Here is a 17,770-nt window from a genome sequence, read left to right as displayed (position 1 = left end):
ACGAATAATCGCTGCAGTTATTCCCGAATATTCCGCAGTTTTTCTGAACTTTTTAATTCTTCTGTCTTATCATCGCGAAGTCAATTAATTTAGAGATCAAATTCAGAAGAATGACAGAATTTCGATAAAAATACACGAATTATGTAATATTAATCGTTAGAATTTGATCACAAATTATGATATAAAAGCTTTATTTCTCAGGTAATTTTAGTTTCAGTAAATTTTTAACTTTTTACGAACAGGATTGACAGATTTTCATCTTGGATGATATTCTTATATTAAAAATCTTCTCTAACATATGAAATCAATTTTCATGAAATAAATGTTTTTTCCCTTACCTACATGGTCATATCAATATAATGCTGCAATATATTGCCAAGAAGCAGTTTCGAGAATTTCAACTTAACGCTATTAAGAACTTCCCTCAGCATCGGAAACTTTCCTGGGGTAATTTGCCCCCTACTTTGAAGAGTCATGATTCTTAGCCATGCCCACTTGCTCTCCCGTTTATCGACGGCAATTTGTGATTCGTTAAAAGACATGTTACATTCGTATCCACTTTTCAAACGTTTTCCAACTGCGAAAGTTCTCTCTTCAAACGTACGATAATTACCCGGCTTACGTGAGTAAAGCATTTGACGCATAAACAGATTTATCAGCCAACGAGGATACCTACGTACATGCGTTCATTCGTTCTTTGTCGATGACAAGAATGTTCTCGGCAATTTTGTTAGTTGCCGTTCATGTCGTGAAGCGAGATGCTGCGAGCGGTATTTGCATAAAAAGAAGGAAAATACAGTCGACGCGAATATATGACGAAATCATAAAAGAATATAGAAAAAAGTGAAAACGGAAAACTATGTCAGCCTGGCGTTGAAATTGGAATCAGATGTATTTTTTAAATCGCGTTTTCTGATTGTTTTCTTCCCTTGTTGAAAACTCACTCATTCTGCCGACACAATTCAAGTTTTTTGCCGATATTGTGAAATTTACAATATTATCAAATTAAAGTATTAACGCCGAGTTAGTCTAGAAACCTAAACAGACTTATATATATAATAATACGAAAGATATAATAAATATTGCTTTTGAAGATATATCAGTATATATTGTACTGTATTTTAATCTTCTCTAAATTTATGACAATTTCAAACGTTTTTAAAAATAAAATTTAGAGAAGATTAAAAAAACAGTACAGTATATACTGATAATATATATCTTCAAAAGCGATATTTATTATACCTTTCGTACTATTACATAATGATTTGGCGTTCACAGTTAATTACAGAATGCTGCAAAAATGTAAGGCTTCCGCGAATGATTGTTGGCATGCCTGTTTAGGTTTCTAGACTAACTCGGCATTAATACTTTAATAATATTGTTCACCGGCAAAAAGCTTGGATCGAAGTACCATCTTATTCCATATCTTTTTAAGAAATTCATAAAAATAATGTACAATATTTTATTGTTTGCCCCAAGCCATCGGGTCCGATTTAAGAATGCGCAAGCCACAATTAACAATAACGAACTCGAATAATAAATATTTCTTTTGACAAGCATGAAGATTCTCTGTACGGTGGTGAATGATTCGGTTTTGAACGCTTAAAATTAATCTTGCTTCTTCTGTACGATATAATCACGATATGCGGATGATAAGCGCGGCGGCATCGATACATTTTATTTAGCCATTTTAAATGACAGCAAGACTGCGGATTCCGAATTGAATTAATAAGTGAATTCGATTGTGCCCGACAGAACGATCGATATCCAGAATACGGCCGGCCATGTTTCGGAGCCTATCGATCACTATGTACGTATGTGCTGAATAACTAGCATATAAATTATGCGGATGACGATCGAGACCGACGTCGTCGATACCTGGTGGATACGGATCGGAATTGATCTGTTACAAATGCGAGAATCCATCTTTGTGAATTCGACGGCGGAATCGAGTGATGACACACGCGGCTTCCGGTTATCGATCCGCGTTCACGTCGCGCACGATAATTTGCTCGTTACCGTTCACGTATTAATCTCTCCCCCCCCCTCCCTTCTCTCTCTCTCCCTTTACGCATGTCACGGACGCGTGCGCGAGCTACGCGAGTTTGCCCTTTTCGTTTTGCGTGTCGGAATATTCTGAACAGCCTTTCGGATCGTATAATAAAAGCAACGCGAGCACAGGCAAATTTGCTCCGGACGCGACGTGAGTCTCGCGAACGACTCGCACGTGCATATTCGCGTCCGTTTAACAAGATCGATGGACGTACGCCATGTAACGCAAGCTTTTTTTAAATCGCAGGATGAGGTCGATAAATTATCGTAATCGGTAAGTTTGTCGTTTCGACAATTTAACAAATTATTTATATGAACAGTAATTTGGAGATAGGCGCGATGGGAACGTATGTATATAAATATTTTATATATATATATATATACATAAATATTGTAGATAAATACGTATTATTTTGTTATAAATATAACTATTTCATAAAATCAATTATAAGGGGACTGATAAAATATCTTCAACAAATAATCATGTTTTCAAATTTCAACGTAAAGATGTAACCGCGATTGTCATCGTTGTAGCGGCGATAAAAGCTCGCTCGGAAAGCTCGATTGCATTTGCAGACTTTGTATCGATCAGCTCGGCATGATGCATCAGTGTAATAGCCGCTTTACCAAGCTCATGCTTTCTTGGCCCGCACGGAACTTTATGAAATACTTGCACGAAGATTAATTAACCTGAGAGAAAGAGTAACGTGCCGACGCACGCTCTCTGATTGTGTGATTAACGGCAACACCTTCTTGACACTTTTTTAATCTGACGTATCTCTATATTTTTCTTCGTGCAAAATCGCTCTCTCGTGTCTCGCGCTACTTTTGTTTCTTAATTTTGCGCCGTGCCGTAGCCCGTAGATCACTTTCAGACCACGCTCGCGATGGCTAATCACGAGACTTCTGAGACTTCCGCGACTTGTTATGTGCTAAATAGAACGTTTCGAACATTGTTCATGGGAACGAAAAGAATTCCACTTCGTATAAAATTCGACATTTGAAAAAGTGTAGAGAAATACTCGATTCGTGTTGCATTTTCTCTTGTCTTGACTTGACTCTAAAATTATCCATCGCATATGTAATTGATAGCATCATCGAGTAATTGGTCTGACAGTATAAGCGAAATAATTGCAAACGTTCTTTGCCAAAGCTAACCTAAAACAATCTGTCCCAATGTATGATCCCTTTCTTATTGCAGACGATACTGAACTCGATGCACAAGTATCAGCCGAGGTTTCACCTCGTGCGAGCCAATGATATCTTGAAACTTCCGTATTCGACATTCAGGAGTTATGTTTTTAAGGAGACGGAATTCATCGCCGTGACGGCCTATCAAAATGAAAAGGTAAGCGACCTCTGAATTACTGAAACACATCCGTACGTAAAAGAGATTTTTCGTTAAATTAATTTCGGAACATTAAAATGCAAACATAAAATATAAAGAGCATTCAGTCACGCGTAAAGTGTTTTTTGCGAATGTTATATATTTAAAATTCTTACAGATGCAAATCATAGACGTTTTGGTCTATATCAGGCCATCTTCAGTACACAATATAAATAATATAAAAATAGTTCGCAGTCATAAGATTAAAAGAATTGAAATAAATAAACGATCATCTGATATAGGCCGAAACGTCTATAATTTGTATCTGTAACGTAAGAATTTTAAATATATAACATTCGCAAAAAACACCTTGCGCGTGGCTGAATGCTCTTTATATTTTACGTTTGTAATTTGCGAGCCACTAGTGAATTTACAAAATTAAAATGCAATTTTTCAGGGAAATTGAAAAACGTAGACTTGATTACTTTCTAATGTCTAAATGCTATAGACTAAGCGCAGAATTATAATCCGTTTTTTTATATGTCAAAAATTCATCATTTTATCGCAAAGGAAATGTAAAGCTCACACGCGGCGGCGAGAATTCGTTAGAAAGGAATAATCTCGCGTTACGATCTGACGGAGTGGGCCGTTTTGGTTTCTGGTCTTCTGTTAATTAATATTTCTCCGCGTTCTTGTGCCTTGATAAAGTCATGGATGCGAGAATCATTTCGTGGAATAACATCTTCTCGGTACGCATTATTTTCAGTGAATGAATTGCTTACACGCACGTGGACATAAGAAGAGACCGGGCCTTGTATAGATTTTTGGTAGGTCGGCTATATACTCGGCTAATACACTCCTATCTTAATTATCGCGCCTTCTCGGTATAAGAAGTAAAGCGAAAAAGTATATTAACTCAAGAGTCTACAGGTCTATTAAATCCGATTTATAACGGAAGATTGTTTAATTTACAAACTTGTTTTTAATCCATGTTCAAATATATTTATTTTGTTTGCAGATTACCCAACTGAAAATCGATAACAACCCCTTTGCGAAAGGATTTCGAGATACTGGTGCGGGGAAGCGCGAGAAAAAGTGAGTATCGCTTTCAAAACTGCACTATATAAACGCGGTATATTTTTTAACACTTTCCTGGAATTAAAACAAACTTTTACGAAATTAAAACGCCAAAATATACAAATATTTTTCTATATATGTATATGTGTTTCTAAAAGAGTTATTTAGTTCGCTCTGTAACATTTTCATGAGATTTATTTATAAAAATTTATGAAAATCATATAATATCTATAACCAGGAAAGAGTTAAAAAAAATTAGTAAGCTAAGTATCTTTCGCGAGCATCCTATGATAAAAATCGCACGACTCGGAATCTACGTTAATGTACAACGGATTAAAAACTACCCTAAATGCAAAGCAGACATACCCTCTCTTTGAATCGCGTTTTGTGACGAGCAAAGAGCGCGAATCTGTCTTCGGGGTCGACCTAATTGATCGTAGACCTTTCGAGCTTCCCCTCGATCGACGCTATTATGCCGACCTTAGGGTCACCCCCTGAGCTAAGGGTTGGTTTCACAGGGCTCATTTGCACTCCGCATCGTCGGCAGTGCCGTCCATTTATATTCAATATTGCGGGTTTATGAGCTTATGTCAGCGAACAATCCCTCGGAGGGGGATGCTATGTCGTTGCCGTGGACCAGGCTGCTATGGAAACTCATTTCGATCCAATAGGTCGCGGGGTGAAAACTCGAGTAGATTTTGATGAAATCAAGTCGCTATGCATAACAATTTAAGCTGTTCCTAATTCTTGTTATGTCATTAAACAACCCTTATAATTTTTTTAACGAAACAGAATATTCTGTCTATGATGTCAGCATATCTCATATCAAGAAACGCATTAGGTATATTACGCGAGAAGACAAAAAAAAAGAACGATGCAAGCCGCGGGTCAGAAAATTTTCGGAAAATTGCGGCAGTCTGCGACGTCGAGCGGATAAAGAAAGGGCCAGGTTAATCGAGAAAATATGCAAAGCAGGGGGCGCGTCGCCGCGGCACCGCCTAATTAGAATAAGGGTTAGTTTTGGCTTATGGTTTCGGTTAAGGGTGGTTGGATGCCATCAGGAAGCCACAGGGAAACCGGAAAGAGAGAAAGAGACAGGGCACGAGCAGGGAAACACCAACAGAAAGAGACCGCGAGAGAAAGAGAGTGGCACAGTGAGAGAGGGATCGGGGTTGGAACATAGCCAATCATCGGATTAGCATACTGATGCTCAGGGGCGGCGCTATCGTTAACGTGGAGGGTGCCACTCTTGACGGCTTTGAATTTTATATTGGCCCTACAGATCGTTTTGTGGCTGTACGAAGACTGCGCTTCGAGAGCTTCGGTCGATCTTCTAATGTAAGCGCGAAATCTCTTTCCTCGATCCCATAGGGTTATTTTTTTTTATATCTTTGGTTGCATAGAATTGGATTATAAATTTTCCGCAAACCCACATGGAGATTTGAAGACCTAGACGATTTTTTCGGCTTTAAATTATTTCTGCTTCAAATTTCAACAAAAAGAGTAAAAAAATGTTTCAGGTCATATAATTCTATACAATTATATTCCTATAAATAGGGCTTGAAAGAGCTCACACAGCATACTTTATCCAGGGAATGTCCTAGAATCGTTCTTAGAACTTTAGGACATTTCTTCGAAGGGGTAACCACTAGCTGAAATATTGTTCCATAGATTACACGATTTCATTTGATTGATGACAAATAATTTTTTTCACTACTATGAACTAATTTGGTAAAATATACGATTTTATTTAATATTATATAATGATTTCTCGTGGTTGCATATGTAATTATCGGATTATACATAGAGATTTTATAATGATTTCGAGGATTCTGTCCCACGATTACATTAAGTGGTCACCCCCTCGCATTTCTTGGAAGTCTGTGCTGTATGGGAGTGCACTAGAATTTTCTCAGATTTTTAAAAGCCCTTTGAAAAATACAATCGTCCCTCAGCGATCCAAGTGGTCTAAGATTTCACAGCTGACGGTTAACTCTTAACCGAGGTTCAACTTATTCATTATCTATTTTCATTCCAAAATTGGAAAAAGATCATAAATAAGTTGAACCTCGGTTAAGAGTTAACCATGAGTTGTGAAACTGGGCCTAAGTGATAAAATTCAAGATAGTCTGTGGAGAGTTAATTGAGAGCTAAGAAAAAATAAGTAAACTAGAAGAAGAGGGAAGATGCCATGTAACCGTGAATATATATGTAACTAAGACAGCCTCTCTTATCGGAATTTAATCGCTACATGATAATTTAGGCGAAATATCCCCCGATTAGTATAGAGAAATGTAAAGTAACTGCGTGACTATACTCAAATAAAATCACTACACTCGATACGCGATAGAGTTAAACGACACTGACAGCCGACGCATTGTTTCGTTAATTTTTTAACAACGCGCGACGCGGCGTTTCGTCACGAGATGTAACGCCACTCGAGCGTGACGAGTTGATTCGCTACGCCGCTTTAAAAAGGAAAAAAGAAAAAAAGAAGGGAGAAAAAGAAGGAAGGAACCGCTCCAGTGCGGCGAGTTGTCACGTCATTTATCATCATACACACCGCGGAAAGATCGTATTTAGCGATATGCGTGGTGCGCGGATTAACCCGTTCGCTCGTGAAACTCCCACGATCGTGCGTTAATACGTGCAGTACAACACGAGTAATATATGTATATTTCCTAGCGCAGATATTAAATTAATAGCCGTTGCGTTAACCATTGTCTCCGGGGTTAATTTTCGCGATTGGTACTCGCTTACATATCGCAAACGTCTTCTGATTAATGAGCAAATCAAGGCGCGCCGAGAAATCTGGATGAAGCCGTCGAGTTTTACTTAACTTTTGCAGTTAATTATCCGTAGAGCAGAAATCATTGGGATTCCTATGCGTTCCTCCGATATTACAACAAAGCGTTCTTATTAGATACATATAATTACAGCCAAACTAACCCTAGGCTTTATCCCCGATTTTTATTGATCTTGTGTGTTATATCTGGATAATATTAACCCTTACCGTACTAATATGGGTAACTAGTGACCGAGCGATTCCTGTTCGTGCAAGTTTCTTTGAATCTTTCGGTAATTATAAATTATACTACATTTTATTATTTTCCAAAATAAAGAGTCAATATTTATTCTAGGAAGTTGAAAGTATGTTGGTGAATTTTTAGAGATTTTTTTTATTATTTTGAAGAGGTGAAAAGACGAAGAGATTTGGAGTGACCCTTGATAGTATGGATGAGGCACCAAATTGTAGATGGTATGGTAAGGGTTAAAAACATTACGGATGACATACAACTAACAGTTGAAGTATCTCCTTATTTGCGATCTAATCAACAATCGTATTTCTTATCGTACAATCTTGCAATTTCTTTTCTCTATTTTCGTTTATGCCAAACTGTCATTTGCTAGTTCACTCGATCACAACGGTAATCTATTTGCGAAGATATGTTGGTGAAGGGAAGGTTTATCATTCCCACGAAGTCGTTCTTTTAGACAACGAATCTATAAGCTTTCCGAGACCTCTGCAATTCCTCCCATAATCGCACCAAATCGAAATACTCGATTCCGCAACCTAATACAGAATTAATTGGCGCACACGGATCCTTTCAACGGGCTCGAACAAAATTTCCTGGAACGCTCCTAATCACGCAAAGGAAACTCGATGGTACGTTACCGTCGACAATCGAGTCGAATGACGGGCCGGGGAAAGGCAAGGGGGTGGGACAAATCTAATGCATCGTCTCGTGCAGGCAGAACAAACCTAAACCTCGTGTAAGTCTTGGCTATAGCCGTTCGCACAACGAGAGGCTTACCGGTGTCTTAATGCCATGTAATGCGATCAGTTCACCAACACAGAAACGTGCGCTCTTGCTCGCTCGCTCGCTCGCTCGCTCGAACGAGGTGTATCCGCTTCGCGCACGCTCCTTCTCGTGCGGATGCATCCGTGACATGCACTCGTTGCAGACTCGAAAGGGTGTACAGGCTCTCTGTGGTTTCTATACGTAAGTGCGAGAGTACGCCAAATCAATAATCCGTGCACTCGGTATAGAACTTTCGAGCAAGGTACGTGTATACATCCCTCTTCGTCCTGGACTGGTAGGGTTACCATCCGTCTTCACAAGTACACTGTTAGAAATGTTCTTAAATTTCATTAACTTTTAAGTTACATAATTGAATTTAATTTGAATTTAATTTCATGACATTACATTAAATTTAATGTATTTGTAACTAAAAAGTATATTTATGTACATGTACATAAAATTTAATGTATTTTTCATGAAAATTTATGAAATTTAATGTACTTTTATTATAAGTAAAAATAAAATTTTATTAAAAGTACATTAAATTTCATAAATTTAATGTACACGTTCATTACATTTAAGTAACTACTGTAACTTAATTTTCAGTTGAATCATTCATTACTTTTAATTTCGTTCATAACCACCAGCTTCATTTACATGTAAAGGAAGCTCATGGTTACATTTCTAACAGTGTAGGGTTACCATCCATCCTCTTTTCCTCGAATATTATCTCCTCTCCTTTCTTAGGATATTCGGGGACGTTCGGAAAGATTGTTCAACGACGCGGACGTTGAGAGAATCGTTCAATTTTATTCGCGCTCATCGAGATTGGTTGCACCAATGTCGCTTAGTACTAAACACCGATTGACACAAATCCTTTCCTTTCCTCGCTTCTGTATTTTAATTAATTGTAGAAACAAGTTAAACGAATAAAAGAATTCATTAACGTAAATTAATCAGAAATCATTAAATCCGCGTGACACGCTCGATTTCTCTTATGTAAAAGGCTACCCGTGTAACGCAGTTCGATAAATCGTGCCAAGATTACGCGAGCTTCGCGAAGATCGGGCGAAAGAAACACGTTGCCCTAGGGAGTCAGCGAATAGATCAGTGTGTCGTGAATCGATACGGTATCGCTGTAGCATCGATGAAAAATGATTGTGACTCCGACTCGGGTGTGCAGGCGGCCAGACGTCAGCGCGATAAATCACTCTCGATTCCGCACACCTATGAGCTCGCGATTTACAGAAAAAAAAGCGTTCTCTGCGTCGCGCAATGTAATCGTGCCGCGCGCGTATATCTTGAGGGTTCTATCGACACGCCGCTCATTTATACGAGCCGCTTGTAAGTACGCACGCACACAGAGGCGCGAATTGCACCACACGAGCTCTCGCTCGTCTGTTTATAAGTGCAAATAGCCGCGAGTGGCATAAAGTTAAGCGCACGTGAAGGCAAAGCACGCGCGAGCGAGCGAGCGAGCGAACGCTAGACACTTGCCGCATAGGAAAGGCGTTGAAGGCGCAATTAAGATAATTAATCTAATACCACGGCCGCGCCTCGAGGCAATACAGCTACCGACGCTCACATAAATCCCTGGGCTTCGTTTATTGCATCGCGCCGACGCGACGCGCTGGACTTTGCTCCGCGTGAATTATCACCGCGCGGACGAGCGAAGCGCGGGACCTTTTGATTTTCTTCGACACGATGAATACCTCTCTGTCTCCCGGAATCGCGATCGCATTGATCGCCTACTCGCACGCGCAATGGCCCAATACCGATGCGTGTCGTTGTCGAGTCCACGATATTTCACTCGCGTGAATATCGGCGCTGCTGTAAGATTTTTATAGGTTCTCATTCAACTAATCGTGCGCGATTGAGATAACATTTACGCACATTCTGCGTGAAAATAATTCAAAGAAATCACACAATATTTATAAATATGCGCGTGTTCGTTTTTAATAGAACCTGCATCGCATCTGTGTTTCATATTACAAATTGAAATTATAATATTATAGTTTGGTGAACGATGAATATTTTGATAAAAAAATATAATAGGACTGTCGAATTTAAAAAACAATAATTAGAAAGAAGAGCTAGTGAGAATTAAATAAAACATCACAGTTTTTATTAAAGATACATAATTTGGATCATAATTAATCGTGTTAATCGTTTTATTTTATGCATGAGAACCGCGTTTGACTCTCACTAATAGTCCTTCTTTCTACTTATTATTAATTAATATCGATATACATATATTATTTATGTATACCATCAATTACTATTCTGACTTTGTTATACTTCTTTATATGATTGCAACAGTTTGACGCAATTTTTTTCAGAATAAACGTTATCGCGACTCACAATTAGTCTATTTGCAATTTCAGTTCTTTTTTATGCTGAATATCAATTCGCCAATAAATCAATTAGCACACATCGAGGACATCCTTGAGATATCGCGCTAATATATGTATATAGCTAGAAATCGCCGATTGGTTCTCGCAATCTTCCGAATGAGAATCCTTTTACCCGCTTGTCGTCCTCGCAATTTTTCGATTGAGACATACGCATAGGATATGCTAGCAAAACTACATCGAAATCCAGGGTGAACGATTTAGCGTCGAAATTGCCACTGCCAAGAAAGGAAGTAACTTTATCACCGACCCTCTCGTTATATTCTCAGAACCAATTACAGTGTGCCGTAATCAATAGGTATTCGCGCGTCTCGAAAGATTGTCAGCTTGCGAACGTCGATAAATCATATCGAAATAGGCGGAACCCATTTATCCGGTGGCCGTGTAGCTCTGCTAACGATTGATAACTCGCTAACCACGCCTTTCCATAAATCAATAATCAATCTGGAAACACAAAGGCAACACGAGTTTCTTTGTAACACCGCGTTGCGACAATGTCGAGTTTATTTGTCTTAACGTACAACTTATTTTTCACGGGAGAAGCTTTCTCGGGGGAAGCAATTAAGAGCGGCAAACAAACGTAACACGCGAACCTCACAAGATTGCTAACTCCGCGTCGTTGTTGCAGAAGGCAGGCGCTATTGACAGTATCGGGCGGCGGTTCCCGTTTGACAGCGGGTGGACCAGCATCTCCGGACAAGCGGCGTTCGTCCAATTCCGCCACCGACCTCATGGACGACGAGGACAAGCTGCTGGATGTGGTTGGACCCGATACACCGCACCCAGCCCATCACCATCGAGAACGAGAGCACTCACGCGAGAGAGACGATCGAACGAGCGAACGAGGCGAGGGTAGCGAATCGTCCGGGTCCGAGAGCGGTGGCGGGCCAGGCCCAACGGGCTCCGAAGGTCCACGGCCGGATGTCTCGGTCGGACCACCGCTTCATCCGCCTCTTTTGCCGTATCTGTATCCGCCAGTGCCGGGACTCTATCCCGGTCCCGGTCCCCTGATACCACCCACTCCTCTTGGACTCCACGGCGGTGTCACCCCCGGTATGCTGTTTAACGCCCAGCTGGCCTTGGCGGCCCAGCATCCCCTCTTTGCACACTATCCTCATCCCCTGGCGAGTCCCCTGCATCAGCTCAAGGGACACAGATTCGCGCCCTATACCCTCCCGGCGCCCTCGCATGGCTCAGCATTCGAGACCGTGACCCCCGGTAGCAGAACCCTAAGTCCAAGATCACCGCCGCCGAGGCCGCCGACCGATTCGCCGACACCCACTGGTGGTGGTGCCCTCATCTCAACGACGCCCAGCTCCGCCGGTGAGCTCAAATCCATCGAGAACATGGTGAACGGCTTGCAGGAGAAGAGAAGGAGAAGTCCGAGTCTGACGCCCGGACATCGGGGCGACGACGCCGGCGGAGGGAGTCCGTGACAGGAGAACGAACCTGTGAGCAGCACCAAGGACGATGACCCTGACGAAGACGAGAACGAGGATTGCGCCGACGAATCCGGCGCCGATCCGGAGGACCTTTCTGCCGACGAGAGGGAGCCGGACTCCACGTCGGAGCCGTCGTAGCGGCGGGAACGTTCGCTTCTCGGCATTCTTTTCTCCCTCTCTCTTCCTCGTCCTATTCGGGGGTCCTGGCCGTACCGGATGAGTGTGAGGAAGGCCAGACTCTTATACTACAAAGTGCAATTTTATTTCCGGAGTGGCGCCGCGGCTCGAAAAGTCGTTCTCGCAAGCGAGTGCGGCGCCCTTCGTGCTTTCGGGACTGAACAAGGAGTCCCGCGTGTTTCCTGTATCTGTAAATAAACCTACGTCAGAGTATGATATCGCGCGCGTATTAGGAGTGTGTGGGATCTCTGTTAGGACCGCGAGGCGGAATGCGTTGGACTCTCGATGAATGCTGCGCCGATCGCGCGTTGATGTAAATTAGATGAGACGCGAGAATAAATGCGATGAGGAGAAAATGAATGTATGAGAGAGAGAGAGAAAGAGAACTAGAAAAAAAGGGTAAGAGTCTACGAGCGCGTACCTGTGTCCCGTGTGAGTCTACGTTCTACCTGTGTACGTTAAGTCTTAAAGGAACAAAACAGAGAACGATATTGCAATATAAGAGCACCTCCTACTATTTGCAGCCCCTGTACATATGTACCCTAGTGATATTATATATATATATATATATATTATATATAAATATTATATTATAAATATAAATAACATCTCTCTGTACTAATTATTAAATATTACATTATAACGATTAGAGAGACGTAAACGCATAAACGCACGATGCCCGATTTATGCCTCAAAAACGCAAAAAAAAAAGAAAATCCCAAATCCGAAGAATTTTGGGACCCGAATCGACGATCCATAGAGAAACACAGCGCGACGTGGCATAAACCGCTGATTGGTTCACCGAGGAATAGTGTCACTCTCGAATCCTTTCGTTCTCGAAATTCCACGTCGCCCGGAGACTCGCGTCCTTTGACCGTGCGTCGAAAGATAAAACCATTGCGTCGGTGAAATAAAACGGTAGGTGACCAGCTTTTCATTTGTTTACTCGAGTGTCACGCACGACGTCACATGTATCTTCTTTTTTTTTAATGTCTTTTACTTTTTTGATTTCTTTTATGAGGAAGAAACTCGTCATCCCTTTTATTAGTAAATTGAAGTACGTCGGGCTTGTAATTGACAATGTTTTTCTGTTTCATAATAATTGAGGAACGACTTGTTAAAAATGATATTTTATTTTTACATTGTTGTCAAATATTACACATAACGTTATAAGTTGAATTTATTTCTTTAAAATTTCTTTTTAATTTGAAAAATAAGGCAAATCGAGATTTTATTTTACAGTAGTTGCTCAAGGCTCGATTACCGAATTGTAGGAAGAGATCGAAATCTTACCGCACCGATTAAAAATCCGAGCCGACCTGCAATTTGTATGAAATAGTGGTGATCGGTGTAAATAATTATTAAACATGTAATAAAAACGTCGAGTAAATTCGCAATCAACTCACGCGAGTCACTTTAGGGAGCAGAGGGATTCGCTATCGCGAATGCTGCACGTAACACAATAGAGGCGGTCTAAAGAGAAAAACCTGACGTCCGGGATGGGAGATAACGGTGATTTATTAAGGCGAAATCGCGCAATGTCCGCGGGAGAACGTAACGTGTTTTTTTTTCTTTCTTTTTTTTTTAAAGGAACGTCTCCGAGAATGGGATTCTCCCGTGATGTCCGAGAATGGGAGGCCGTTATCGTTTGCACGCACTGCGATAATACGAATGCGCTGCACGTCCGCACGTTGCACGGTCGCAGCGACAATCGAAAGATCGACTCGCTACCTGACGCAATGCACCTTGGCGTTTAACATCGATCATCTCGTTGTGCAATCGATGATCGGCTTCTTACTCGTATTCTAAACCATTTTATCGTAATTCGACTAATCGCTGTTACGTTTCCTACGCGTTTTCGATCCTGCGCAGTAGCGTCGAGTATCGTAAAATGAGAAAGGCACGAGTGGAACATCTAAGTTGATCTCTCGTTTCAAATAATTTCTTACCGTTGTTCAATAATTGCAAAAAGGTAAGTCTTCAACGACTATATGAGATAAATCGGTTAAATACAATATCGAATACTACTATTGAATACTGTTGAATCATGATATATATTATTTAGTAAAACATATAGGAATAATCAATTTCACATGGCTGATATTTCTATAATATTTATCAAGAATCAAAGTATTTAAAATTTCTTGGAGTGCGTATTAACTTTAAATATACATATATTAAATATATATAATTGACATTGATTTTGATTTATAGAAACAGGATGCAAAAACATAAATAGAATGTGATATGACATTTTGATTATTGAACATCTATGATATTTGAATATATCGACTAAAACGAGAGATATATGTCACACATCGACTTTTTTGAAAGGCCTAATCAGCTTTGCTCCATTTTGCGATACCCATTATAAGCGGACTAGCCTCGTCGTTGTATTGATATGTCTATATACATACATCCGAATCGATTACAAGGGAGCGAAGTGTTCTGAAATCTGAAAGCAATAATCGAGCAGAGCTGTGAGTATAACTATCGCGGATGAAACTAATCGGTTCGGCTGTTCTAAACTTTTGCGGTCGGCCAAGACTTCCATAAGTAAAAATCACTATTGGCAGGCACTTTGACTCAGTGCAAAATTCGCGACGAGAAATTTTTGAGACATTCAAAATGAATTGTTCAAAAATCGGAGGTCATTTTAAAATCGTGTTATCGAACGGGTCCGACGATTATTGTTCATCATACTTTAAGCGAGAAGCCTATTCTATAATCTGGTCAACGGAACGGCATACAGATTTTTTATTTAATTAATATGTTGATCGGAACTTTTGTCATAGTGATATAACAAAATCGCCTTTAAAGATGGCGAGATAAATATTTTCCATAGATCTTTATTACTTTATTTACTTGTTACTGATTACGCAGAACCCACAATTCGTTTACGCGTGTTGATTTTAATGAATCCTGTTCAGATATGACTGGCGAACGTTGTACATATATTTACTTTATTCCAACTTGTTTATATTCAGCGCTAAATATGGTTCCCTCGGTCTCGAATTTCACTTACATGAAAAACTCAATCGATGCAAATGTGAGTTGGGAAATGCCATATTTAGCGCTAAACGTACAGTATGAAAACGAGCCAATGTTCCGGTGCGGTAGTAGAAACTGATCGATATGTACAGATATGCAATTGAACAGGCAAGTGGATGAAGAAGGCTTGTCACATTCTTACGCACGTTAAGTTATTTGTATGGATAAATGTTATTCTCTATTGTATCATACGTATCAGTAAGTAAAATGTATTATCAATTTAGTGCTGTGATGGTTCTTAGTGCAGTTAGCTTGCGGACACAAAGAGTCCATGTACAATATTAAATCACATTAATGCGAATTTTAATTTAACTTAACGCTAAAACCTGTCACGAGTCGTCATTATGTCGAAATATTTTCTTCGTCCATCTGCTCCTTCAATTTAATTCGATTTAATTGTTTGTTGATTATAATCGACAAGTCCGTTGTCTTTCGGAATTTTAAGACACAGCTACAGTCAAAGACTTTCGCCCGATCGAAATCGCGTCTCAATTCCCTTGAATCTTCGGGAATTTGCTCAATCCCTCGCATAATTTTCGTGGCTTCCTTCGGAGCGTACGCACGGTCTTGTGCTCGAAGCGACGCGAGCATCATCGACGAGAAAATAGAAAAAGCAATAAAAAAATGATCACTTAAAAAAAAATCGAAAAAGAAATTAAAGGAAGACCGAGTGGCCCAGACATGGTCTGCACGCGTCATAAAAGCGGATTTAACTTCTTAACACGAGAATCGTGATATTCCGTGACTTGTATTGTATATTGTACACTCCTTAGATTCTTTGTCCTCCGCCCCAACTCCATTCCCAACTTTGCCCCGTCATCAAAATCCTCCGCAAAATCCACGTGATTAAGAATTATATATATATATATATATTAATTTAAAAATACAACAATGTGTATACTCTCATTTCTCACGTTCCGATTAATAAATAAACTTAATTGCACGATGAACTTATCGTTGCATAGTTATATCGCGCGTGTGGATATCTGCGCAAAATAGAGCCACAATGTTATTCCTTAACGAACTAATCCGCACTTTGCGCTGTTCGCTTATTGGCAGTGCGCTTATCAGCTTCCGTGCAATTTTCTCCTTTACACTCCACACGAAACGTCAGTTGCGTCTATTGGATAAAACGTGTCTTAACATAAATTTTTAATATCTTTGTACACATGAAAACATTGTCCGTTAATAACTTTGACACTAATTCTAACAATAAGCAAATAAGTCAGGAATAGTAATTTCGCTTTGTTACCGTTGTAGGAAATCGGCTATTTCATTCGAAATAGTCATCGTGTGCAGGATATTCCGTGTAGCCGAATAATTAGCATTAAACAGACGTTGTTTGTGTACGAATGTAACCAATCGGCCGATACGCGTCTTATACGCGTTTTAACGAAGAAACTTTTGATTCCGCCGCCTCTTTAATGAAAGAAACCGTTTTCGTTTTTGCCAGAAAATAAGCGCGCAAGAACGCGCTTCGGTGGCGCAGGAATTTTAATCTTTCGACCGATCAGTCGGATGATTGTAATAATTACCGTTTGCTCGTGTGAAGATACGATGATGTGCTCTTTCTCGACCGCAAAATAAAGTAATGAAAATATGAGGGTCAGCGTGAACGTTTTGAATTACGTATAAGGAAGTACATATAAATTTAATAAAAAAGAAAAAGAATTTTGGTACGTCTATCTGCTTTGGATTACTGTAAGTTCATATTTTATGAATTTACGAAAAAAATTATAAAATTTATATTTTTATTTATATAAGTAATCTCGATATTTTTTTCGAAAAACTTATGTAGCTATATCAGACTCTTGACGATGTGTTACACGAGAACATCGTGTTCTAGGAACGGTGCAAATTGATGAGATATCGACGTAATTAGTGGCATGCGTCTTTTTTTTTTTTTTTAATGAATGGTTTCCCCAATGAATTCGCATTTCCGTTGTGCCACGGCGCAAAGGTAAATTCCGATGATTACATAGATAAAAAGTTAATGAGTACGGCCTCGTTTGAAGCAAGCAAACTAACAATTCCTTACAGCGAGACAATTAGGGGTATTACATACATAATTAGGCCGTGCATAAGTTTCGTCACATTATAACTCAAAACTGTCGTCGCTTTTACGTATGCCATGCGACGTAACTCCCAAGTGCGAATAATCATAATATTTCGCAGCAACGGAAAGTCATGATGAAGTAAATAAAAATAAAAAACAGAACGCCGAAATGCTGATAACGGAGTAAAATTGTTAGAAACTGTATTATTACGGTCTAAATTTAATTATTTTTATAAAATATATATTTGACGCCGAGTGCTGGCACATGAAAAAATTCATTTCCATCATGGCTTACGAATTATACGTATGGTTGTTTTCCTCGAACGTTCGGAGAAAATAAATTAATGGCGAGAAAAATTCCTTTTGTCAGCCAC

General features: G+C 39.8%; 1 protein-coding gene across 1 annotated transcript in view; it reads left to right on the top strand.

Annotated features, from left to right (window-relative positions):
• LOC108766850 (optomotor-blind protein) overlaps positions 1-12,811 on the top strand; it is an 85,975-nt gene extending 73,164 nt beyond the window's left edge. The window contains exons 4-6 of the mRNA XM_018516381.1: positions 3,254-3,400; positions 4,398-4,474; positions 11,299-12,811. Of these exons, the coding sequence (XP_018371883.1) occupies positions 3,254-3,400; positions 4,398-4,474; positions 11,299-12,106 (1,032 nt within the window). The 3' untranslated portion in view covers positions 12,107-12,811. The remainder of the gene's footprint in view (positions 1-3,253; positions 3,401-4,397; positions 4,475-11,298) is intronic.
• Positions 12,812-17,770: the final 4,959 nt, after the last annotated feature.

Source organism: Trachymyrmex cornetzi, unplaced genomic scaffold, assembly GCF_001594075.2.
Source record: "Trachymyrmex cornetzi isolate Tcor2-1 unplaced genomic scaffold, Tcor1.1 scaffold637, whole genome shotgun sequence".
In the NCBI taxonomy this organism is placed as follows: Eukaryota; Metazoa; Arthropoda; class Insecta; order Hymenoptera; family Formicidae; genus Trachymyrmex; species Trachymyrmex cornetzi.
Note: the sequence above shows the minus strand (reverse complement) of the source record. Positions and strands in the feature narration are given on the sequence as shown.